The following is a 24,432-nucleotide window of genomic DNA, read 5'->3' on the forward strand; positions in this document are numbered from 1 at the left end:
AGCTTGTTGGTGATGCATTTTTGCACAATGTGTGGGACCTTTCATCATTCATGCTTTTACCTGTCAGAATGTGGAAGGACATTCATTAAATACTAAACTCCGATTCCAGGCCTTGTCTTTTGGAGAATGTCTGCTCACCCTTCGAGAGTTATGGCAGACAATGTCCCGTGGGCAAGAGAGACCCCCTGCAAAATGCCTCCATGCATCCATGGGGACTAGAGGTGTGATGGGGTTGCTGATTATTTGTAACTACAGCTTCTTTCTTATGTTTTTGTTCAGTTATTGGCAGGCAACTTCAATAAACAAATATCTTCCAAAACTTCTGAATTTTTTCTGCTTGCTAAATACTGTGTTGAAAAGCTCCAGTTACTAGTTCAAATCCAAACCTCAAAACATAGATACGGATTAGAGAAGGAATGGAAAAACCTTGACTGATTCAGAATACCAACAGCTGAAAAGGATTTCAGATGGTGGAGTCTTGAGTCAAAACTAAAGGAGCTTTCTGTATAACTTCCTTCTTTTCTTCGTGTTTTGAATTTGACTGAGGGAAGGTGAAAATGATTGCTAGAGCCCCTGATGTGTCCTCTTTAAGTAGAATACTGCTTTGAAAGAATCAGTCACAGCAACAGGTGATCTGTGACCACTCTGCAGATACTAATTCCCATCTGGCCCTGCTCTGTCATCGTCTTTAGAACATTCTTCTTGTAAAATGATTTAATGCCGTTCACATTCTCTCTCCCCTAAAATAAGGCCATAGGATAATAATTCTGTTTCATGTGAGGCTTTGTATCTAAGTTAATAGTGAGGGTTTCTTAGCTGGTTCACTTCAAATCTTTATGCCAAAAAAGGGGATGGAACCCAATTGTATGTGATACTTAGCTGTGTGAAAGACAGAGACACCTTGTCAGTCAATGTTTCTCTGGCCACTGAGGTATTGATTAGTGCACTGGAGTAATCATCTGGTAGGTAGTAGGCACCACTGTTACCTTGTTAACCCAATAGGCCAGAAACAATTCTCGTTCACTTCTTCTGTGCGATGTCTGTATCCGATGTCCACATATGACTCCAACCGTGTATTTTTTTTCAGAGTGTCAATCCATATCTGCAAGGACAGAGACTGGACAATGTTGTGGCAAAGAAGTCAGTCCCTCATTTTTCAGGTGAGGATAAGGACCCAGAGTAAAGCGAAGATGTTGAGTGGAAACGCACACGACCTGACCCGTCAGACCTCCTTGGTGTTGCTTATGTGCACTCGTTGTCAGAGCCCCTGTGAATGGCAGCATGTTTCTAATTTAGACAAGTATGGATGAAAAGCAGCTGTATTTTGATATCCTATTGTCCTTCACACTGATAGCTCTGCTTTCTGCTAAATTAGGATAAGAGCTTTTTTCCTTTAGATGTGGAGCTGCAGTGAGCATTAAAATTAAAACGTATGTGTCAATAACAATAAAAAGCAAATGAATGAAATGTCCTCCGATTTCTTACAGTTTAAAATGGTGTTTCGGGTGGCACTGTTTTGGCCAAGTCTGTAAAAGGCTGGCATTTGATTTTGATTATGTAGTTAATCCAGCCCTTGGGCATTATTACACACCAATAAAGAAGATTGTACCCAGGAGGAGCTGACACATTTCACTTGGCCGCATCTTAATAAATGTGTCTGCAAGCGTGAGTATGTGCATTTCTTTTTCATTTAGAGCATTCTAAAAACTCTCTGCTTACTAGAACAAACTCACAGATATGATCTTATCTGATCTTAACAATAATACGGTGAAGTAAATGGCGGGGGGTATTATTATTCCCATTTTACAGATGGTGGGACTGAGACTCAGCTTCCAAGAAAAGCTGAAAATGGCACAGTCAGTATTCGGGGACTAAGGTCTGCTGACTCTGAGTTTTTATTCAGCAAACATTGTTTCTACCATGTGCCAGGCACAGGGCTGGGCTCTGGCGGGGGGCACACTGGGGACTCACACGGACACCAGCCAGGTCCTCAGGCAGTAAAGCATCCAATCCATGAGCTCTGAGTAGGTCAGTCAACTCCATGCTGCTTTCAAAGTTCGGAACGGCAGATGCAGACGTGCTCTCCTGCATGCTTCTGAAGAGGCAGGCAATTTTCTTTCAGCCGAGTCCTCCCGAGTCAGAAAAATCAGTGAAAGGCTGGCAGGAATCGGTTCACTGGTGAGATTATTCTCGTGCTCTTTATACCTCCTCACTGTAAAAGAGGTGATGGTTTCAGGCTTTGATATCATTGGCCTCAATTTCGTTGTCTGTAAGAGGGAGACAGCAGTGAGAAAGGACTCAGGGAAGAAAGATCATTCTTGATTTTAATTTTAATAACTGCATATTAAATCCAAATGTCAGTGACTTGTCTAATAGAAATAGCTTGTCCATGTTTAGTTAGCATGTGAGTCTGTTATTACTTATACAAATCAAGAAAGGTATTGGCCCCTGTTTTACGGCAGGAGGCATGTTTCCTAGAGGGCTTCACCAGGCAATTTCTCCACAACCCGTAGTGTCATTTCAGAAGCATCATTATCACCTGATTTTAAGAGAGAGTTCCCTCACGTCCTAGAGACGTATAGAGCTGGGAGGGTCTCCTTTATGGATTCTGTGTTTTGTAGGCATTTTAATTACATTTTATACCAGTTCCAGTCCTCTTAGAAGAAGGACAAAGGACATCTCTTTCTCCAAGATTGGACAGAAGGAAGGAAAATGGCTAAAGACATGCTTTGAGGTCATGAGGAAGGAAGTAGAAGTGAAGCAGGAGAAGGGGAGGTCATTGTGCCTGGGTTAGGCTTGTTCGCCATCCAATGCCTTTTCTGCCCTCCCCTGTTTCACAGGCTGCCTTGTCAGCTGACTTCTGGCTGGGTTTAATGTGAGGTCCCTGAGGGCGGAGTAGAAGGTGAGAAAATGGGAGAAAACAAGGTAATTCATTTTTGCTCCTGGTAGCTGCATCTTCTCTGAGGCTCCATCTCCTGCCAGGTAAGCCTGGCCCCTGGGCCCCAGTCATGTCACCTCTTCCACTGGTCCCTGCAGCCTAAGGAGGCCATGGCTTCTGTCATATTGTTCATTTCTGGGTTATCTCACCAACTCCTGTTTGGCTTCCTGGCCTTTCTATCACCTGTATAAGCCATTTTCTACATTGAATTATTTCTGTTTGAAATCTTTAGAGTGTTTTCTGTTTTCCTGGTTGGTCCCTGACTGATGCAGTCATCCATAGGGGAAATCAGGAATAAGTTGAAGTATTCTGAGAAGAATTTAGAACAAGCGTTGTGGAGAACAAAGAGGACAGTGATCCTCAATCATTAATGTAATAGGATTCACATGGGGGTATTGTTAAACATGCACGCTCTGATGCAGTAGTTCCAGGAAGGGCCTTAGATTTTGCATTTCTTATAAGTACATAGGTGATGCTGGTGATGCTGGTCCGTGGGCAACATCTTTTTTTTTTTTTTTTTTTTTTTGCGGTACGCAGGCCTCTCACTGTTGTGGCTTCTCCCGTTGCGGAGCACAGGCTCCGGACGCGCAGGCTCAGCGGCCATGGCTCACGGGCCCAGCCACTCCGCAGCATGTGGGATCCTCCCGGACCGGGGCACGAACCCGTGTCCCCTGCATCGGCAGACAGACTCTCAACCACCGCGCCACCAGGGAAGCCCATGGGCAACATCTTGAGTTGCAGAGAAATAGGGAATTAGGAGAGGATGAATGAAAGTGCATGAACTGCTCTGAGAGCCCAGTTAATAACTTAGTCTGAATTCGTAAGGACCCTGCCAACATTGTTGAGTAACCTTCTCCAGCCACTGTCAGCATCTTGGGAGGAAGGGCAGATAAGGCAGATGTGAGAGTGGGCCCCACAGATTGGCACATGGTAGAACACCAAGGAGTCAAGATTCTAAAACATGAGGGAAAGCAACCCTGAGATGCCCCATTATAGACATGAGGCTCTGTAATGGGTCGGGTTGGATCAATGATCTGAGAAAGGTCAAAAGATTAGCGGAAATAATGTGGCTTGAAATAAGCTTCAATAGGTACAAAAGAAAACAAGAGGGAAAGGTAAAGCGTTGGTTACCTGAGGGCAGCTGAGTCTGGATTCTCGGCAAAGGAAAAATTTCGAGCGACAATGAATGACATCTCCTTTGTGACAATTACAGGAAATAGAGTTGAGTGGAGCTGAAGATCAATGGGCTTGAGGAAGCAGAAAAATTGTAAAGTCAGAGAACAAAAGACAGGATCACTTAAATGCGAGAGGTAAAGTCTTCGAGTTAGAGGGGGAGCTCAGGGGAGTAAGATTACGTATGAGGTCAAAGCTGCCCACAAGCTTGTAGAGTGCAGGCGAATCTGAGGTCCAAGAGCCTCTGACACTGGCATTCTGTGTGCCTATGCATACCCATGCATACCTAGTGGGGTTTTTTTTCTTTAGAAGTTCAAGATTCTTAAAGGGATCTGTGACCTTACAAAAGTTTAGAAATCACTGCTGAGAGCAGTCGTGTGAGCCACGTTGGTCATCACTGAGGAACAGCAAAGTTTGTCGTGAGGGACCCTTGAGAAAGAAAGAAGAGGGTAGAGTAACTTCTCTTATGTGGATTTCAAAAGAAAATTGTCGTGGCCAATAATCGTCAATGGCTTCTAACCACCAGGTGAAAGACCAAAGAGTTAATTGCTAATAGATCAACCAGGCCAGCAGCACCTGAACCCACTAGGCAATCAGATCAAACAAGAGACAAATATTATGTGCCTCCTGGTATGATTAATATGAAGCACTGTCAATGAAATACTCTTGCCCAAACAATCTTACCTGAACCACTGGGTTTAACTCCCTGCTAATAGAAACAGGTTAAACACACCACTAGGAAGTAATCACCAAAATCCAGAACCGGAGAGACTCTACAGGACCAGTGACCCAGCATTTTTCAACAAATAAATGGCAGGAATAAAAAAATAGATGGGGAACTACTATTATAGATTTAGAAAGACTTAAGAGACATACAATCCAAATACAGTGTGTGAGTCTTAACTGTACCCTGACTCAAATGAAAAAGACACTGATCAGACAACTGGGGAAATTTGAGTAATGACTGGATATTTGGTGGTATTTAGGTGCTATGAGATATTATGAGATTTTAATTTTTTATTATTTATTTTATTGAAGTACAGTTGAGTTACAATGTTGTGTTACTTTCTGGTATACAGCAGAGTGATTTGGTTATACATATATATATTCTTTTTCAGATTCTTTTCCATTATAAGTTATTCCAAGGTATTGAATATAGTTCCCTGGGCTATACAGTAGGAACTTGTGGTTTATTTTATATATAATAGTGTGTATCTGTTAATCCCAAACTCCTAATTTATCCCTCTCATTATCCCTAATTTTTATTATCTCTCATTATCCCTAAAATTATCCCTAATTTTCCCACTTTGGAAACCATGTTTGTTTTCTATGTTTGTGAGTCTGTTTCTGTTTTGCAAATAAGTTCACGTGTATCATTTTTTTTAGTTTCCACATATAAGTGAAATCATATGACATTTGTCTTTCTCTGTCTGACTTACTTCACTTAGTATGACAATCTCTAGGTCCATTCATGTTGCTGCAAATGACATTACTGCATTCTTTTTTATGGCTGAATAATATTCCATTGTATATATGTACCACATCTTCTTTATCCATTTGTCTGTCGATGGACATTTAGGTTGCTTCCATGTCTTGGCTATTGTATAATAAGTAGTTCTGCAATGAACACTGGGGTGCATATATCCTTTCGAAGTATGGTTTTCTCTGGATATATGCCCAATAGTGGAATTGCTGGATCACATGATAGCTCTATTTTTAGTTTTTTAAAGAACGTCCATATTGTTCTCCACAGTGGCTGTACAAATTTACATTCCCACCAACAGTGTAGGAGGGTTCCCTTTTCTCCACACCCTGTCCAGCATTTATTGTTTGTAGATTTTTTAAATTAATTAATTAATTAATTTTTATTTTTGGCTGTGTTGGGTCATCGTTTCTGTGCGAGGGCTTTCTCTAGTTGCAGCGAGGGCGGGCCACTCTTCATTGCGGTGCGTGGGCCTCCCACTGTTGTGGCCTCTCTTGTTGAGGAGCACAAGCTCCAGACGCGCAGGCTCAGTAGTTGTGGCTCACGGGCCCAGTTGCTCCGCGGCATGTGGGATCTTCCCAGACCAGGGCTTAAACCCGTGTCCCCTGCATTGGCAGGCAGATTCTTAACCACTGCGCCACCAGGGAAGCCCAGTTTGTAGATTTTTTGATGATAGCCCTTCTGACTAGTGTGAGGTGATACCATACTTCATTGTAGTTTTGATTTGCATTTCTCATATAATTAGCAACGTTGAGCATTTTTTCATGTGCCTGTTGGCCATCTGTATGTCTCCTTTGGTGAAATGTCTGTTTAGGCCTTTTGCCCATTTTTTGATTGGGTTGTTTGTTTTTTTGATATTGAGCTGTATGAGCTGTTTGTATATTTGGGAAATTAAGCCCTTGTCGGTCACATCATTTGCAAATATTTTCTCCCATTTTGTAGGTTGTCTTTTCATTTTGTTTACGGTTTCCTTTGCTGTAGAAAAGCTTTTAAGTTTGATTAGGTCCCATTAATTTATTTTTGCTTTTATTTCTTTTGCCTTGGGAGACTGACCTAAGAAAACATTACTACGATTTACGTCATAGAATGTTTTGCCTAAGTTCTCTTCTAGAAGTTTTATGGTATCATATCATATCTTTAAGCCACTTTGAGTTTATTTTTGTGTATAGTGAGAAGGAGTGTACTAACTTCATTAATTTACATGTGACTGTCCAGTTTTTCCAACACCACTTGCTAGAGAGGCTGTCTTTTCTCCATTGTATATTCTTGCCACCTTTGTCATAGATTAATTGACTGTAGGTGTGTGGGTTTTTTTCTAGGCTCTCTACTCTGTTCCATTGCTCCATGTGTCTGCTTCTGTATATGGCTATATTTTTTTAAAACAATTCTCTTAGGGATAAATATTGAATTATTTACAGATAAAATGATAAGATATCTTGGAGTTGCTTTAAAATAATCCAATGATAGTGGTAGTGAAGGAGGGAATTGGGGGTATAGATAAATCAAGATTGGCCATAAATTGATAATTGTTGAAGCTGGGTCATGGGCACATGGCGGTTCATTGAACTTCTGTCTCTACATTTGGGTATATTTGAAATTTTCCACAATAAAACCACAATTAATGGTGAAATAGCAATGTCAGACAAGGTATAAAGCTTTACTGGGTAAGGCTGTGGAAAATGTGGGGAAGCAAAAACAGAGACTGATGTTTCCCTGGGGTGCTGGGGAAGGAAGTAGCAGGGGGTTTCCTAGGAGACAGAATCTGGTGGTGGCGGTGAGCTGGATGGTGAGGGCTCAGAGTCCCTGGGAGGAGAAGAGGTCCTCCTGGAAAGAGGATGACGACTTGAGGCAGGAAAGGAAGGGACCCTCCATCAGAAAGACAGACTCAGAAAGGCCATTTCCTTCTGGTGGAGTTTGGGCTGCATCTACAGCAGAAATACTAAATTTTCTGGGTGCTGGAAGGGTCTTTACCTCACCTCTGAGGTCTATCAATTTTTCCACAATGCTTCAACCAAGGATCTTAATAAAAAGGAAGATGGTTGTAGATCCCCACTCTCTCCCCCAACACACTCACAAGATACCTACTACTTCGCAGGCGGGCATGCACAGAAGAAAGAGTGAGAAAACATAGGAGTGGGTGTGGGTTGAAAAAGATTGAGAAGCCCTGTTTCTGGGGGTTCTCCATTAAATAACTTACAGAAAATACCGATCTAGGTATAACGTGTGTGGGGTGGAGAGGAACACTACTAAAAGATGGGAAGGTAGCAGCAGTAAAACTAAAGCAATAAAGCCAATGCAGAGTGCAAAGGCATGGTTTGCCAATGCAAAGGTTCAGACAAGCCCACACCCACCTATTGGGGTGACATTGCAGAGTCAAGTGGAATAGTGAATAAAGATGATGGAGTCTTGGAGCCGAGCTGGGGCTGGGGGTGGAGTGGGGAGATTGGGCAGGATGTTGTAGCAGCTGCAGTTCAGAGCCTAGTTTATTCCATATCTGCAAAAGCCCTCACTTCTAGACTCTAGTAATCTCATGATTCCCACAAAATTAAAGCAAATCAAAAGAAAATAGATACTGCGCTTCCTCTGACACCTAAGAACTCTAAGTTTAGCTATATCCTGTTTAGCCAGACCTCACCTGGAGCCCTTTGGGAGTCAGTGAACACCTATTTCAGAGGGAAAGATGCTCCATCAGAGCATCAGAACTGCAGGGGGCACCTGGTGGGCTACTGGGAAAGGAAGCCAGAAGGTCACACCCGAGCTGAGTCTCAAAAGAGTTCTTCAAACCAGGAAGGAGATGGAAGGCAGAATATTTCAGGCAAGGGAGCGCATGTTCAAAACTCCAGAGGAGAGAGAGGCAATAGCGTGTGGAGGGAGCCCAGTCTGGTGATAGTTTTAAGGGTAACATGGAGGGGAAATCTAAGAGAGGAGTCTGGTGAGGAGGAAGAGCCAGTCATGAAGAGCCATATGGGCCACACTAAAGAGTATGGATTTCATCCCGAAGGATGAAAAGTCCCAGGAGGATTTCATAAGCGGTAGGGACATTACCAAGTTCATGTTTTAGAAAGATCGCTGGTGATAGTGTATGGACCAGGCCAAAGGCTGTTCAAGTTTATAATCTAGACAAGAAAAAACAGGAGAAGGGGGTAAGGGAACTAGAAATACTGAAATGTCAGGGCAAATAGAAATTCCAGGTCTTGTGATGCCTGGGAGCTATTTGTAACGCTAAGCGGACTCCGGGCTGGGCTAGTGTACCATCTCCACCTCACTGTGTCAGAATAGTTAAGGCTCATTCTAAGAGGATATGAACTCCAACATACTGGGTAGCTATTCTTCCCAGCAACTTTCACCTGGAAATACAGTCAGGTCAGAGGTCACTCTTCCCCCCCAACATCAAGTAGTATTGACCCTTTTATAACCCTTTGTGTTCCTAGGAGACCCCACACATACTTCCACTCAGTCCCTATAACAGGGCATAATAATGATAAGAGTTACTATATATGTAGAGCAGTTTATATATACATGGTTCATTTAATTCTTCTGCTTTACATTTTCTAGATGAAGCAATTGAGGCAGAGAGGTTACATCACTTAGCCAAAGCTCTACAACTAGTAAGTGGCAGAGTTGGAAATTGAATTTTAGTCTCTTCATCTCTGCAGTTAACACTCTTTTCCTTGTACCACACGGCTACCCAATACTTGTCTGCTTATTATGTGTCTGCCTCACTCTACAGGGTTATAAACTCCTTGAGGCCACGGACTATGTCTTATTTTTCATTCTATCATGGTACTTACCCAGGTGTTGACAAATGCAATAACTGCTGAATGAAGGATATTATGGGATGTTTTTAAAATTCATATAAGGTTGAATATCTCAGACTATGTATAAAGAAGGAAAGGTGGGGGAATTCCCTGGTGGTCCAGTCATTGGGACTCGGCGCTTTTACTGCTGGGGCCCGGGTTCAATCCCTGGTCGGGGAACTAAAATCCTGCAAGCTGCTCAGTACAGCCAAAAAAAAAAAAAAGAAGGAAAGGTATTACTGGCGTTACCTCTTACTTTGCATTGGTTGACAGATTGACAATAAGCTGTGTATACGATTGTCAGGTCCTTTTAAAAATCATCTGATATGACTGCTCCCTACTTCCCTGAGTCACCGCCCAAATGTTGACAGCTGGGGAGTGTCAGGCACCTTTATTTGCTGTCCTCAAACGATGGCTGTGCATGACTTAATCATCAGGGAGATAGACCAGACCAGTGTAGTGGTCCTGCTTACCCCAAGGGCAGGTCTCTGGGCAGCCTCAGCATCAGGTTGTGCCATGGCCTTTCAACTGCCAGGGCTCCTCTGACCAGGGGAAGATCCAGTAGCCATGTGGACAGCACACAGAGCATATGTCAGCCTTTAACTATATCAAGTGCTACGGTAACTGCTTTTGGAATTAGAACAGTGAGACCTTGGGAAACATTGGCCAATCCATGGAAGCTTGCTTAGCACACAGAGGAGCCCCAAGGTGAAGTCAGGAGGGTGGGTCAGTTCCATCACCCCTCAAAAGCAACTCCCAAGACATTCATCACAAAAAATAATGAAAGACAGCCCTACTTAAAGAGGAATCTATTTTGAGAAAGTATCATTCCCTGAAGCCTCCCGAAACCTTGGTTTTACCAACAGCCTGAGCCTAGTAGGAGTGCTCGCTCTTCACATCCATAACTTCCTGTTTCTAAAGGAAAAAAGAGACTCTACCAGGACTTTGTGGCTGTCAGGCTGCTCTCCCCAGTTTGGTGACTGAGTTGTAGATGAATCAGAAAGAGATGGATCAAATTTCCTCCTACAATACACATGGGTTTCGCAATGAAAAGAAAATGTATAGAAGATAGCAGATCTGGGAGCTCTCAGCCCTAAAAGAAGGCAGAAAATTATCATAACTAGTGAAAGAAAACTGTATTGCTAATGGGCACAGAGGAAACACTGGAGAAAACTAGCAAGAGATTTGTGGATGTCACCCTTTGGCTTCGGAAGCAAAGGCAAGGTGTTTGCAAAGGTTCTAGTAGAAACAGCTCCTTGAAAAGAGGTTTTTTAGGAAAGAACTGCTACAAGATGGGGTGAGATAAATAGACCTGGAAGTCCATCCTAACAGACTGAATGTTCTATTGTTTGATGCCTTTGATGAGGCAGGAGAGCTTGTCGATTAGCTATCCCTCCCAACAGAAACTAAAAATATACACACAGGAAAGAGAAAAATATTTGTAATAGCTCTTAGGAGAGGCAATTGAACACATGAGGAGTGAGAAACATCTTAATAAAACCAGTCTGACAATTTAATAAAACCACAAGCAGGCCATCATATGAATGTCATCTTTTAGTATCACTTTCCTTGGTAGTATTCATCACAATACCGTTCATTTATTAATTCATTTATTCTTTCAGCAGTAACTTATCAAGGAACTATTCTAGGTGCCAAATACTGAGCCATACTCTGGGATTTGGGAGTCTTCTTATACAAAGATGTATAAGATGTAGACTCTTCCCTCACGTACTTTGTAGCAAAATAAACAAATAATAAAAAATCTTCAGCTATTTGTACACTATTATTATGTATTTGACCCTGTACCATCAGAGTTCATCAGAGTAGTTAGGCACAAAAATTTTGTAATTAAATTTACATTTGACCTTGGGTTCTGCTACTTCCATATTGAGTGACCTTGACCAAGTTATTTATTTTTTGAATTTTATTTTATTTACTTTTCTATACAGCAGGTTCTTATTAGTCATCCATTTTATACACATCAGTGTATACATGTCAATCCCAATCTCCCAATTCATCACACCACCCCCACCCCCCGCCGCTTTCCCCCCTTGGTGTCCATATGTTTGTTCTCTACATCTGTGTCTCTATTTCTGACCTGCAAACTGGTTCATCTGTACCATTTTGCTAGGTTCCACATATATGCGTAAATATACGATATTTGTTTTACTCTTTCTGACTTAGTTCACTCTGTATGACAGTCTCTAGATCCATCCACGACTCTACAAATGACCCAATTTCATTCCTTTTTATGGCTGAGTAATATTCCATTGTATATATGTACCACATCTTCTTTATCCATTCATCTGTTGATGGGCATTTATGTTGCTTCCATGACCTGGCTATTGTAAATAGTGCTGCAATGAACATTGGGGTACATGACTCTTTTTGAATTATGGTTTTCTCTGGGTATATGCTCAGTAGTGGGATTGCTGAGTCATATGGTAATTCTATTTTTAGTTTTTTAAGGAGCTTCCATACTGTTCTCCATAGTGGCTGTATCAATTTACATTCCCACCAACAGTGTAGGAGGGTTCCCTTTTCTCCACACCCTCTCCAGCATTTGTTGTTTGTAGATTTTCTGATGATGCCCATTCTGACTGGTGTGAGGTGATACCTCATTGTAGTTTTGATTTGCATTTCTCTAATAATTAGTGATGTTGAGCAGGTTTTCATATGCTTCCTGGCCATCTGTATGTCTTCTTTGGAGAAATGTCTATTTAGGTTTTCTGCCCATTTTTGGATTGGGTTGTTTGTTTTTTGGATATTGAGCTGCATGAGCTGTTTATATATCTTGGAGATTAATCCTTTGTCCATTGATTTGTTTGCAAATATTTTCTCCCATTCTGAGGGTTGTCTTTTGTCTTGTTTGTAGTTTCCTTTGCTTTGCAAAAGCTTTTAAGTTTCATTAGGTCCCATTTGTTTATTTTTTACACTAGAGGTAGATCAAAAAAGATCTTGCTGTGATTTATGTCAAAGAGTGTTCTGCCTATGTTTCCTCTAAGAGTTTTATAGTGTCCAGTCTTACATTTAGGTCTCTAATCCATTTTGAGTTTATTTTTGTGTATGGTGTTATGGAGTGTTCTAATTTCATTCTTTTACATGTAGCTATACAGTTTTCCCAGCACCACCTATTGAAGAGACTGTCTTTCTCCATTATATATCCTTGCCTCCTTTGTCATAGATTAGTTGACCAAAGGTGCATGGGTTTATCTCTGGGCTTTCTATCCTGTTCCATTGATCTATGTTTTTGTTTTTGTGCCAGTACCATACTGTCTTGATTACTGTAGCTTTGTAGTATAGTCTGAAGTCAGGGAGTCTGATTCCTACAGCTCTGTTTTTTTCCCTCAAGACTGCTTTGGCTATTCAGGGGTTTTTGTGTCACCATACAAATTTTAAGATTTTTTGTCTAGTTCTGTAAAAAATGCTGTTGGTAATTTGATAGGGATTGCATTGAATCTGTAGATTGCTTTGGGCAGTATAGTCATTTTCACAATATTGATTCTTCCAATCCAAGAACATGGTATATCTCTCCATCTGTTTGTATCATCTTTAATTTCTTTCATCAGCCTCTTATAGTTTTCTGCATACAGGTCTTTGGTCTCCTTAGGTTGGTTTATTCCTAGGTATTTTATTCTTTTTGTTGCAGTGGTAAATGGGAGTGTTTCCTTAATTTCTCTTTCAGATTTTTCATCATTAGTGTATAGGAATGCAAGAGATTTCTGTGCATTAATTTTGTATTCTGCAACTTTACCAGATTCATTGATTAGCTCTACAAGTTTTCTGGTTGCATCTTTAGGATTCTCTATGTAGAGTATCATGTCATCTGCAAACAGTGACCGTTTTATTTCTTCTTTTCCAATTTGTATTCCTTTTATTCCTTTTTCTTCTCTGATTGCCATGGCTAGGACTTCCAAAACTATGTTGAATAATAGTGGACATCCTTGTCTTGTTCCTGACCTTAGAGGAAATGCTTTCAGTTTTTCCACCATTGAGAACGATGTTTGCTGTGGGTTTGTCATATATGGCATTTATTATGTTGAGGTAGGTTCCCTCTGTGCCCACTTTCCCAAGAGTTTTTATCATAAATCAGTGTTGAATGTTGTCAGAAGCTTTTTCTGCATCTATTAAGATACTCATATGGTTTTTATTCTTCAATTTTTTAATATGGTGTATCTCACTGATTGATTTGTGTATACTGAAGAATCCTTGCATCCCTGGGATAAATCCCACTTGATCATGGTGTATGATCCTTTTAATGTGTCGTTGGATTCTGTTTGCTAGTATTTTGTTGAGGATTTTTGCATCTATGTTCATCAGTGATATTGGCCTGTAGTTTTCTTTTTTGTGGCATCTTTGTGTGGTTTTTTTTATCAGGGTGATGGTGGTCTTGTAGAATGAGTTTGGGAGTGTTCCTCCCTCTGCTATATTTTGGAAGAGTTTGAGAAGGATAGGTGTTAGCTCTTCTCCAAATGTTTGATAGAATTCGCCTGTGAAGGCAGCTGGTCCTGGGCTTTTGCTTGTTGGAAGATTTTTTTTTTTTGCGGTACACGGGCCTCTCACTGTTGTGGCCTCTCCCGTTGTGGAGCACAGGCTCCAGACGCACAGGCCCAGGGGCTGTGGATCACGGGCCCAGCTGCTCTGCGGCATGTGGGATCTTCCCGGACCAGGGCACGAACCCGTATCCCCTGCATCTGCAGGTGGACTCTCAACCACTGCACCACCAGGGAAGCCCTGTTGGAAGATTTTTAATCGCAGTCTCAATTTCAGTGCTTGTGATTGGTCTGTTTATATTTTCTATTTCTTCCTGGTTCAGTCTTGGAAGGTTGTGCTTTTCTAAGAATTTGTCCATTTCTTCCAGATTGTCCATTTTATTGGCATAGAGTTGCTTGTAGTAATCTCTCATGATCGTTTGTATTTCTGCAGTGTCCGTTGTTACTTCTCCTTTTTCATTTCTAATTCTATTGATTTGAGTCTTGACCCTTTTTTTCTTGATGAGTCTGGTTAATGGTTTATCAATTTTGTTTATCTTCTCAAAGAACCAGCTTTTAGTTTTATTGATCTTCGCTATTGTTTTCTTTGTTTCTATTTCATTTATTTCTGCTCTGATCTTTATTACTTCTTTCCTTCTGCTAACTTTGGGTTTTGTTTGTTCTTCTTTCTCTAATTCCTTTAGGTGTAAGCTTAGATTGTTTATTTGAGATTTTTCTTGTTTCTTGAGGTAGGCTTGTATTGCTATAAACTTCCCTCTTAGAACTCCTTTTGCTGCATCCCATAGGTTTTGGATCGTCGTGTTTTCACTGTCATTTGTCTCTAGGTATTTTTTTATTTCCCCTTTGATTTCTTCAGTGATCTCTTGGTTATTTAGTAACGTATTGCTTAGCCTCCACGTGTTTGTGTTTCTTACGTTTTTTTCCCTCTAATTGATTTCTAACCTCATAGCGTTGTGGTCAGAAAAGATGCTTGATATGATTTCAATTTTCTTAAATTTACTGAGGCTTGATTTGTGACCCAGGATGTGACCTATCCTGGAGAACGTTCCGTGCGCACTTGGGGAGAAAGTGTAATCTGCTGTTTTTGGATGTAATGTCCTATAAATATCAATTAAATCTATCTGGTCTATTGTGTCATTTAAAGCTTCTGTTTCCTTATTAATTTTCTCTCTGGATGATTTGTCCATTGGTGTAAGTGAGATGTTAAAATCCCCCACTATTATTGTGTTACTGTCAATTTCTTCTTTTATAGCTGTTAGCAGTTGCCTTATGTATTGCGGTGCTCCTATGTTGGGTACATATATATTTACAATTTTTCTATCTTCTCCTTGGATTGATCCCTTGATCATTATGTAGTTTCCTTCCTTGTCTCTTGTAAAATTCTTTTAAAGTCTATTTTATCTGATATGAGTATTGCTACTCCAGCTTTCTTTTGATTTCCATTTGCATGGAATATCTCTTTCCATCCCCTCACTTTCAGTCTGAATGTGTCCCTAGGTCTGATGTGGGTCTCTTGTAGACAGCATATATATGGGTCCTGTTTTTGTATCCATTCAGCAAGCCTGTGTCTTTTGGCTGGAGCATTTAATGCTTTCACGTTTAAGGTAATTATCAATATGTATGTTCCTATTACCATTTTCTTAATTGTTATGGGTTTGTTTTTGTAGGTCCTTTTCTTCTCTTGTGTTTCCTGCCTAGAGAAATTCCTTTAGCATTTGTTGTAGAGCTGGTTTGGTGGTGTTGAATTCTCTTAGCTTTTGCTTGTCTGTAAAGCTTTTGATTTCTCTGTTGAATCTGAATGAGATCCTTGCCAGGTAGAGTAACCTTGATTGTAGGTTCTTCCCTTTCATCACTTTAAATATGTCCTGCCACAACTTTCTGGCTTGCAGAGTTTCTGCTGAGAAATCAGCTATTAACATTATGGGAGTTCTCTTGTATGTTGTCATTTTTCCCTTGTTGCTTTCAATAATTTTTGCTTGTCTTTAATTTTTGTCAATTTGATTACTATGTGTCTTGCCATGTTTCTCCTTGGGTGTATCCTGCCTGGGACTCTCTGCACTTCCTGAACTTGGGTGGCTCTTTCCTTTCCCATGTTAGGGAAGTTTTCAACTATAATCTCTTCAAATATTTTCTTGGGTCCTTTCTCTCTCTCTTCTCCTTCTGGGACCCCTATAATGCAAATGTTGTTGCGTTTAATGTTATCCCAGTGGTCTCTTATGCTGTCTTCATTTCTTTTCATTCTTTTTTCTTAATTCTGTTCGGTGGCAGTGAATTCCACCATTCTGTCTTCCAGGTCACTTATCCATTCTTCTGCCTCAGTTATTCTGCTATTGATTCCTTCTAGTGTAGTTTTCATTTCAGTTAGTGTATTGTTCATCTCTGTTTGCTGTTCTTTAATTCTTCTAGGTGTTTGTCTTTCATTCTTCTAGGTCTTTGCTAAACATTTCTTGCATCTTCTCAATCTTTGCCTCCATTCTTTTTCCAAGGTCCTGGATCATCTTCACTATCATTATTATGAATTCTCTTTCTGGAAGGTTGCCTATCTCCATTTCATTTAGTTGTTTTTCTGGGGTTTTATCTTGTTTCTTCATCTGGTACATAGCCCTCTGCCTTTTCATCTTATCTGTCTTTCTGTGAATGTGGTTTTTGTTCCACAGGCTGCAGGATTATAGTTCTTCTGCTGTCTGCCCTCTGGTGGATGAGGCCGCCTAAGAGATTTGTGCAAGCTTCCTGATAGGAGGGTCTGGTGGTGGGTAGAGCTGGCTGTTGCTCTGGTGGGCAGAGCTCAGCAAAACTTTAATCCGCTTGTCTGCTGATGGGTGGGGCTGGGTTCCCTCCCTGTTGGTTGTTTGGCCTGAGGTGACCCAACACTGGAGCCTACCCAGGCTCTTTGGTGGGGCTAATGGCAGACTCTGGGAGGGCTCACGCCAAGGAGTACTTCCCAGAACTTCTGCTGCCAGTGTCCTTGTCCCCATGGTGAGCCACAGCCCCCGCCCCCACCTCTGCAGGAGACCCTCTGACACTAGCAGGTAGGTCTGGTTCAGTCTCCTATGGGGTCACTGCTCCTTCCCCTGGGTCCCGATGCACACACTACATTGTGTGTGCCCTCTAAGAGTGGAGTCTCTGTTTCCCCCAGTCCTGTCAAAGTCCTGCAATCAAATCCCTCTAGCCTTCAAAGTCTGATTCTCTAGGAATTCCTCCTCCTGTTGCCAGACCCCCAGGTGGGGCTCAGAACCTTCACTCCCCTCCCGTGGCTGGACTTCTGTGATGTAAATGTTCTCCATTTTGTGAGTCACCCACCCAGCAGTTATGAAATTTGATTTTACTGTGATTGTGCCCATCCTACCGTCTCATTGTGGCTTCTCCTTTGTCTTTGGATGTGGGGTATATTTTTTTCGTGAGTTCCAGTGTCTTCCTGTCGATGATTTTTCAGCAGTTAGCTGTGATTCTGGTGCTCATACAAGAGGGAGTGAGAGCACATCCTTCTACTCCGCCATCTTGAACCAATCTTGACCAAGTTATTTTATCTCACCGAATTTTAATTCTTTCATCTGTCAAATGGGAAATATAATACTTAGATCATTAAACTGATGTGAGGATAAATTCCTTGTGATACCACACCTGTATTAAACCTTGATTTGGGTGCCAAATTCAGAATTAGTGAGATTTTAAAGTATGAGAAACAAAGAATTTACTCTGGATGTTTCCATTTTTTTAATTTTCTTTTTTTTTTTTTTATTTTTGGCCATGCCATGCAGCTTGTGGGATCTTTGTTCCCTGACCAGGGATTAAACCCAGGCCCTCAGCAGTGAGAGCATGGAGTCCTAATCACTGGACCACCAGGGAATTCCTTACTCTGGCTATCTCCAGATGAAAGCAATTTAATGAAAAGAATTAGGTGCTTACAAAATTATTTGAAGATATGGAGGAGCAGGCAGGAGCCCATGGCTGGGCTTAGCCAGTTCAAGGTTAACAGCATAACCTGGATCCAGAGGTCAGGAATGGTGACTGTTGTAACTGCCGACACCACCCTGCTATGACACCCCCAAAGCAATTGTCTTGACACAGGTGTGCCGAGTTTGCCTTCAGCTACTGTCTCTCATAGTAGAATAGCAGCAGAAAAATAGTTGTTCTCTCTTGTCTTCCAAAACTTGTGGGAGTGCATCTACCTGGTGTTCTGTTTTGCTTCCAGAATTCTCACTGCCGACAAGTTAGCAAATGCAGTTTTGAGTTTTCCAGTGCCTGCTATACAAGAAGGCGCATGGAAGGTGATGGGACTAAATACCGTGTGCCAGTGGACCACATCCAATGTTTCAACTACTTAGCACAGTGTTGACATAAGAGATCTTAAATGTTAATCATCATGATTAATAGATATACAAATTTAGGCCAGCATTCATAAGCTATTATTCTTAGAAGTGAAGGTCGTCCACATCACACTTCCTTGCTCCACTCTGTCAAGTAAATCATCAGGAAATCTATATTGTCCATCTAGGAGTGGCTGAAGCAAAGGTCTGTTGAATGCTCTGTCAAAGGTCCAAGTAGAGCCCGTTGATCTGATCTCAGTTTAGCCATCAGTTCATCATTTTATAATAGCTCCATAGGAGAAAGTCTGGCCAAATAGTAGACTGTGGAATTTTCTTTCTTTCTTTTTTTTTTTGGCGGTATGCGGGCCTTTCACTGTTGTGGCCTCTCTCGTTGTGGAGCACAGGCTCCGGACGCGCAGGCTCAGCGGCCATGGCTCACGGGCCCAGCCGCTCCGCGGCATGAGGGATCTTCCCGGACCGGGGCACGAACCCGTGTCCCCTGAATCGGCAGGCGGACTCTCAACCACTGCGCCACCAGTGAAGCCCACTTTGTCCTTTTTTTTGATTGAGGTTTGGATTGGGCTGTTACCTTATTTGTCCTCCACAGCTTTGGGAAGCTTTCAAATTGGATGATGTTATTTTAGAGTGCCTGATGGGGAATCATCGTCATATCCAGGTGACACCCATTATCCAAAATGGTCAGATTACTTTTCCATTAGTCAATCATACCCCCAGAAAACTCTGAGTTTAGCATCGGAGGGAGTTATTTTTATTGTAACAGCGGATGAACTTACAGAGTGAAAGGGGCCAATGGAAAAGCCAGAAAGAGTGTGGAGAGATGCCCCCATGTCCTACCCATCCCCCCATAACCCAGAAGAAATTTTCCAAATCACTTTTTACATATGCCTTGACTGTTGATTCATCAAAGCTGTCTTCAATAGATTCACAACTCAAACCACATTGCAGTTTTTTTTTAATAAAGAGGAGAATTGAAAATGTGAATAGAGTATTGCTTTTATTTTTACAAATGGGTGTGTTCAATACAAAACACTGTCAGCAGCTAATACTATGCTTGTTAATATGCTCAGATCAAGTGCGTACACGTTGCCAAATGAAGTATGTATGATCAGATGCTCTCACATGCAGTTTGTCTTCTTCCCTCACATCATTAGAGGAAAGGGCTTTTTTTTTTTTTGATACATTTTGTCAATACTAAACAGTGTAACAGCTTTTTTCAAGAGGCTAGAGTGTTTTCCTCCTGATTCATTGTGAATGTCTACCAGAGTATTTCCTTTTAAGTTAAAGCATTTTACAAATTCTTTCTCCTGAATCAATTTACATACTTTTCTTGTCACTATTTTTAACACATAACATTTCTTACTGAAACTTCATTTCATTTTGTCCCAACCTTTTTGTGATGTTTGGAAGGAAAGAAACAGAGTTCATTTAAAACACTCTTGTTTATGATGGAGGAAACCACACTTTTTGTGATGTTAACCCACTCACGGACAGAGAATCTGAACTTCAGAATATTTTGTGTTTGGAGAGAATGCACACCAAGGAGAATGGGCTCATTTCAATTCAATATAATATAGGAAGGAAAAGATCAAGGAAGAGCTGGTCTTAAAACTGTCAAAATATGAGAATTTGACGGGAAGAAAGAAGGAAAACAGAGCAGTTGGAAATGCAAAGATAAAAGAGTTGGATCCAGACATGTCTATGTAATTTCCCAGAAATGGAAACTGTAGTGGCAATTTGGAAAGAGATAGCGAGAAGCAAAATGCATTAAATGTTGAGCATTTCTTGCATCGATGAAATTGGAAGGCTCTTAGAACACATGGCGTAATGGTCTTATGATTCATCTACATATGGCCTTATTCTTGGTGACTGACAAAGGGAGAAATGAAGTTCCATAAGGAATTAAACACAGAAGAGGAAGCTAAACACTATTTCAAAAAAAGATTCTGGGAAGACTCTAGGTCACCAGCAGAGTATTAACTAACTTGGCCTATTAAATACCCATGAGGATTGATCCCGTCTGTAATTTCCTTTAATTCTGTGCATCCTGGTTATGTAGGTGTCATTTCTTCTGTTTTCCTGATAGTCCTAGAGGTGACTTGTCTGAAGTTGGTCAGGCAGTTGGTGGTTGGGTTTAGGGGCAAATAGAATTCTTACCGCCACACCAGTGATTTCCAACCCAGGTTACTTGTCAGAATCATTGAAGAGTGTTGTAAAAATACAGATTCTTGGGCCTTAGCCCAGGAAATTTTGATTCAATAGTCTAGAGCAAGCTCTGAGAATCAAAAAAAAAAAAAAAAAAGTAAGTCCCTCCAATGACTCTGCTGCATGTTCCATTTGGGGAAACAATGCCCACAATTATGACCAGAGATAGTGTGAGAATGGTTGAAGATAAGAGACCAGGAGAGGAGGGGGTGGAATATAGGCACTCCACCGCTGTGTGAGCAGTGAGCAAAACTACACCCAACCACAGTCAGTCTCACAAAATTCTACCAGATCTGAAAAGTATGCCTTAGCATCACCTGAATTTATTTCTGAGACCCCAGGCCTTTCTAACTAGCCCACTTCCTTCCAAATGGCAATTGGATACTCCTGTGGTTTGGAATTGTGCTTTCAGAAGCCACAGAAACCATGATAAAATGCTGTCACTATATCCTGTCTCCTCAAGATGAATTAGGGGGCTTCCCTGGTGGTGCAGTGGTTAAGAATCCGCCTGCCAGTGCAGGGGACACGGGTTCAAGCCCTGGTCCAGGAAGATCCCATGTGCCGCGGAGCAACTAAGCCCATGCGCCACAACTACTGAGCCACTGAGTATTTTGCCACAAATACTGAGCCCACACGCCACAACGACTGAAGCCCACGCGACCTAGGGCCCGTGCTCTGCAACAAGAGTAGCCACCGGAATGAGAAGCCCGCGTACCACAACGAAGAGCAGCCCCCGCTCTCCACAACTAAAGGAAGCCCACGTGCAGCAACAAAGACCCAATGCAGCCAAAAAAAAAGAGTAAAGGAAGAGGCATTTGGAAATATGGATGCCCTGAAAGTGCACTTACTAGACCGAGCTTCAAAAAAAAGAGTAAAATATAAAATCAGTGGCAAAATGTGCATCATTCCTGGCCACATACACAAATGTTCCTTCTCTCATTCAATATCGCTTTCTTCTTTTGTGCCCTATTTCATCAGGCTAAGAAAACAAAAGTATCTGCCTACGGCAAATCTTTAAGGCCTCCCCCAAACACAAGAGGGACAGTGTATTATTAATTTCTCACAAAACTTTACCATGATATTTTTAGTGGAGTGGATGCTATCCTATCTGGCAGGCAATGAAACTTCCTCACTTCTCTGGGGTCTTGGAATGTTGTCTCATGATTGGTTTTACAAGGGATGTTGGGACACAGTTGAAGTTCCCAGAATGAGTCTGTGCCATCATTGCTGGCTGGTTCTCAATGGGTGGGGCACACACAGAGCACAGGGATGTGCTCTCTGATTCCACAACAAAACTAAAAACTGAGGCTCCACCGGAAGGCTTAGATCCAGAGCCATACCACGCTCATTTGTCCAGTGAGATCCAGGCAAAGTGCGGAAACCAGGAAAACGCGAGGTAGCACAAGGTTTCTAAAGTGAAGGAGAATGATAATAACTCTGCGCTTTTTATCTATTCATTCAACAAATGTCTGCGAGCATCTACTATATTCCAAGCACCATGCTAGGGCCCAGGCAGACAGGGAACCAGAGATGGTTCTTGCCTCACACAGCTTGTGGAGGAGACGGACAAAAACGAGGCAAGTTAACAAAGTGAATAATTTATAAGTTCAGTAAGAGCTAGAAAGAAAGCTTTTAGGCTGGGGAATGACATGATCTGGTATGTGATTTAAGAAGTTGACTCCAACAGTTCTGTGTCAGCGTTGGTGGAAGTGAGGAGAGGAGTCAGTAAAGAAGACACTGCATCTGTCCAGAAGAGAAATGTCCGCGACCTGGACTGGGGTGCTGGCAGCAAAGAGATGGGGTGGACCCAAACTCAGCACCTTAACGGCCACCACCAGCAACTAGCTGGTGGATGAACGCTAGTGCTTAGTACTTCTGACAAGAGTTCCCACAGGTGATGAGATAAAACAGAAGACTGAAACAATAGGGAGATTTGGGGCACTTTTGTTACGATTCAACTCAGCCTCCTTTAAGTGAAATCCTGGCTTCCAGTTCAATGAACATCTACTGAGTGAGCAACTTCTTTGCTCAGCACACAGCCCTAGGCCCACAGCGAACTCAAGGATGAAGAAAGAAATGATGCCAGACCTCAAGGAGTCTGTGTTCCATGGACAAAATATGTCAAATAAACATGCAACTAAAACAAAGTAGAAATGTGACTAGAATCACAGAAAATGCTAAAGCGTCTGGAAAGGAGCCTTGAAGTAGAAGTAGGAATTTAAAAGAACGATGTGATCAGATGAATGGATAAAGAAGATGTGGCACATATATACAATGGAATATTACTCAGCCATAAAAAGAAACGAAATTGAGCTATTTGTAATGAGGTGGATAGACCTAGAGTCTGTCATACAGAGTGAAGTAAGTCAGAAAGAAAAAGACAAATACCGTATGCTAACACATATATATGGAATTTAAGAAAAAAAAATGTCATGAAGAACCTAGGGGTAAGGCAGGAATAAAGACGCAGACCTACTGGAGAACGGACTTGAGGATATGGGGAGGGGGAAGGGTGAGCTGTGACAGGGCGAGAGAGAGGCATGGACATATACACACTAACAAAGGTAGTAAGGTAGATAGCTAGTGGGAAGCAGCCGCATGGCACAGGGATATTGGCTGGGTGCTTTGTGACAGCCTGGAGGGGTGGCATAGGGAGGGTGGGAGGGAGGGAGACGCAAGAGGGAAGACATATGGGAACATATGTATATGTATAACTGATTCACTTTGTTATAAAGCAGAAACTAACACACCATTGTAAAGCAATTACACCCCAATAAAGATGTTAAAATAAATAAATAAATAAATAAAGAACGATGTGAGGGTGGGAAATTCTAAGTGGAAGGTGCAGCAGGAGCAAAAGCCTGGAAGTGGGGATCTGGGTATGTATTCGGGGACCAGCCCTTGGTCCAGTTTGGCTCAAGGGTTGGATTTGCAGAAAGTGAGACTGAGAGCATCCCAGGGGCAGCAGCAGACACTGGCAGCTCCTTTCTCATCCTCCTCTGCTGTATTTGTGCAACTTTGTATCAAATGTTTGTATCAAAAGCAAACTCTAGGGCTTCCTTGGTGGCGCAGTGGTTGGGAGTCCGCCTGCCGATGCAGGGGACACGGGTTCGTGCCCCGGTCCGGGAAGATCCCACACGCTGCGGAGCGGCTGGGCCCGTGAGCCATGGCCGCTGAGCCTGCGCGTCCGGAACCTGTGCTCCGCAACTGGAGAGGCCACAGCAGTGAGAGGCCCACGTACCGCAAAAAAAACCAAAAAAACCAAACTCTAACTCTGAAATTCCTCTTCCTAGGGCAAGATTCTTTTCCCTAGATTGACAGCACAGAGCTCACATAGCAATCACTGCCATTAATATAGACACTTAGAATGACAGAGCCAAAGTTAGGTACCAATTAAGGGAAGCTGTTGTTTTCTGAAATAGTTTGTCTTTCTTATTTAAAAGGTGTGATCCCTTCCCTCCTTCTCTCCTTCCCTCTCACCCTTCCATCCTTTCAAGAATATAGGCAACCTAACAAGGGCTCAGGCTAGTGTCCTGAGGTCTGGGCTAGGCAGGCTTTTTGAGGCTGCTGGTGCTGAGAGGTGGCCACAGAGATGTGTCGAGGGAAAGTACATCCTAATCTGTCCACAGACTCATGGATCTCTCTGGCTAGCAGAGTAGCTGCAGCAGGAATCATGGTTTATTTTCAGAAAGTTTTTCTTCTTTAGCTCTATGCAACAGTGACTAAGAACCATGCTTGACAGTATTTTTTATTGAAGTATAGTTGCTGTACATTATTATATGTTACAAGTGTAGAATATAGTGATTCATAAGTTTTAAAGGTTATCCTCCATTTATAGTTATTATAAAATACTGGCTATATTCCCTGTGTTGTACAATACATCCTTGTATCTTATTTTATACCTAATAGTTTGTACCTCTTGCTCCCCTATCCCTATATTGTCCCTCCCCCTTTCCCTCTCCCCACTGGTAACCACTACTTTATTCTCTATATCTGTGAGGCTGGTTCTTTTTTGTTA

General features: G+C 41.9%; 2 protein-coding genes across 3 annotated transcripts in view; both read left to right on the top strand.

The window, feature by feature from the left end:
- SCG5 (secretogranin V) overlaps positions 1 to 1,471 on the top strand; it is a 53,947-nt gene extending 52,476 nt beyond the window's left edge. For both annotated transcript variants that reach the window (XM_060294514.1, XM_060294515.1), the window contains exon 6: positions 1,088 to 1,471. In XM_060294514.1, coding sequence (XP_060150497.1) covers positions 1,088 to 1,183 — 96 coding nt within the window. In that variant the 3' untranslated portion in view covers positions 1,184 to 1,471. The remainder of the gene's footprint in view (positions 1 to 1,087) is intronic.
- A 1,413-nt stretch (positions 1,472 to 2,884) lies between these two features.
- Positions 2,885 to 24,432, top strand: part of GREM1 (gremlin 1, DAN family BMP antagonist) — a 42,898-nt gene continuing 21,350 nt past the window's right edge. The window contains exon 1 of the mRNA XM_060294517.1: positions 2,885 to 2,982. The gene's annotated coding sequence lies outside the window, so the exon portion shown is untranslated. The remainder of the gene's footprint in view (positions 2,983 to 24,432) is intronic.

This window comes from Globicephala melas, chromosome 2 (assembly GCF_963455315.2).
Source record: "Globicephala melas chromosome 2, mGloMel1.2, whole genome shotgun sequence".
In the NCBI taxonomy this organism is placed as follows: Eukaryota; Metazoa; Chordata; class Mammalia; order Artiodactyla; family Delphinidae; genus Globicephala; species Globicephala melas.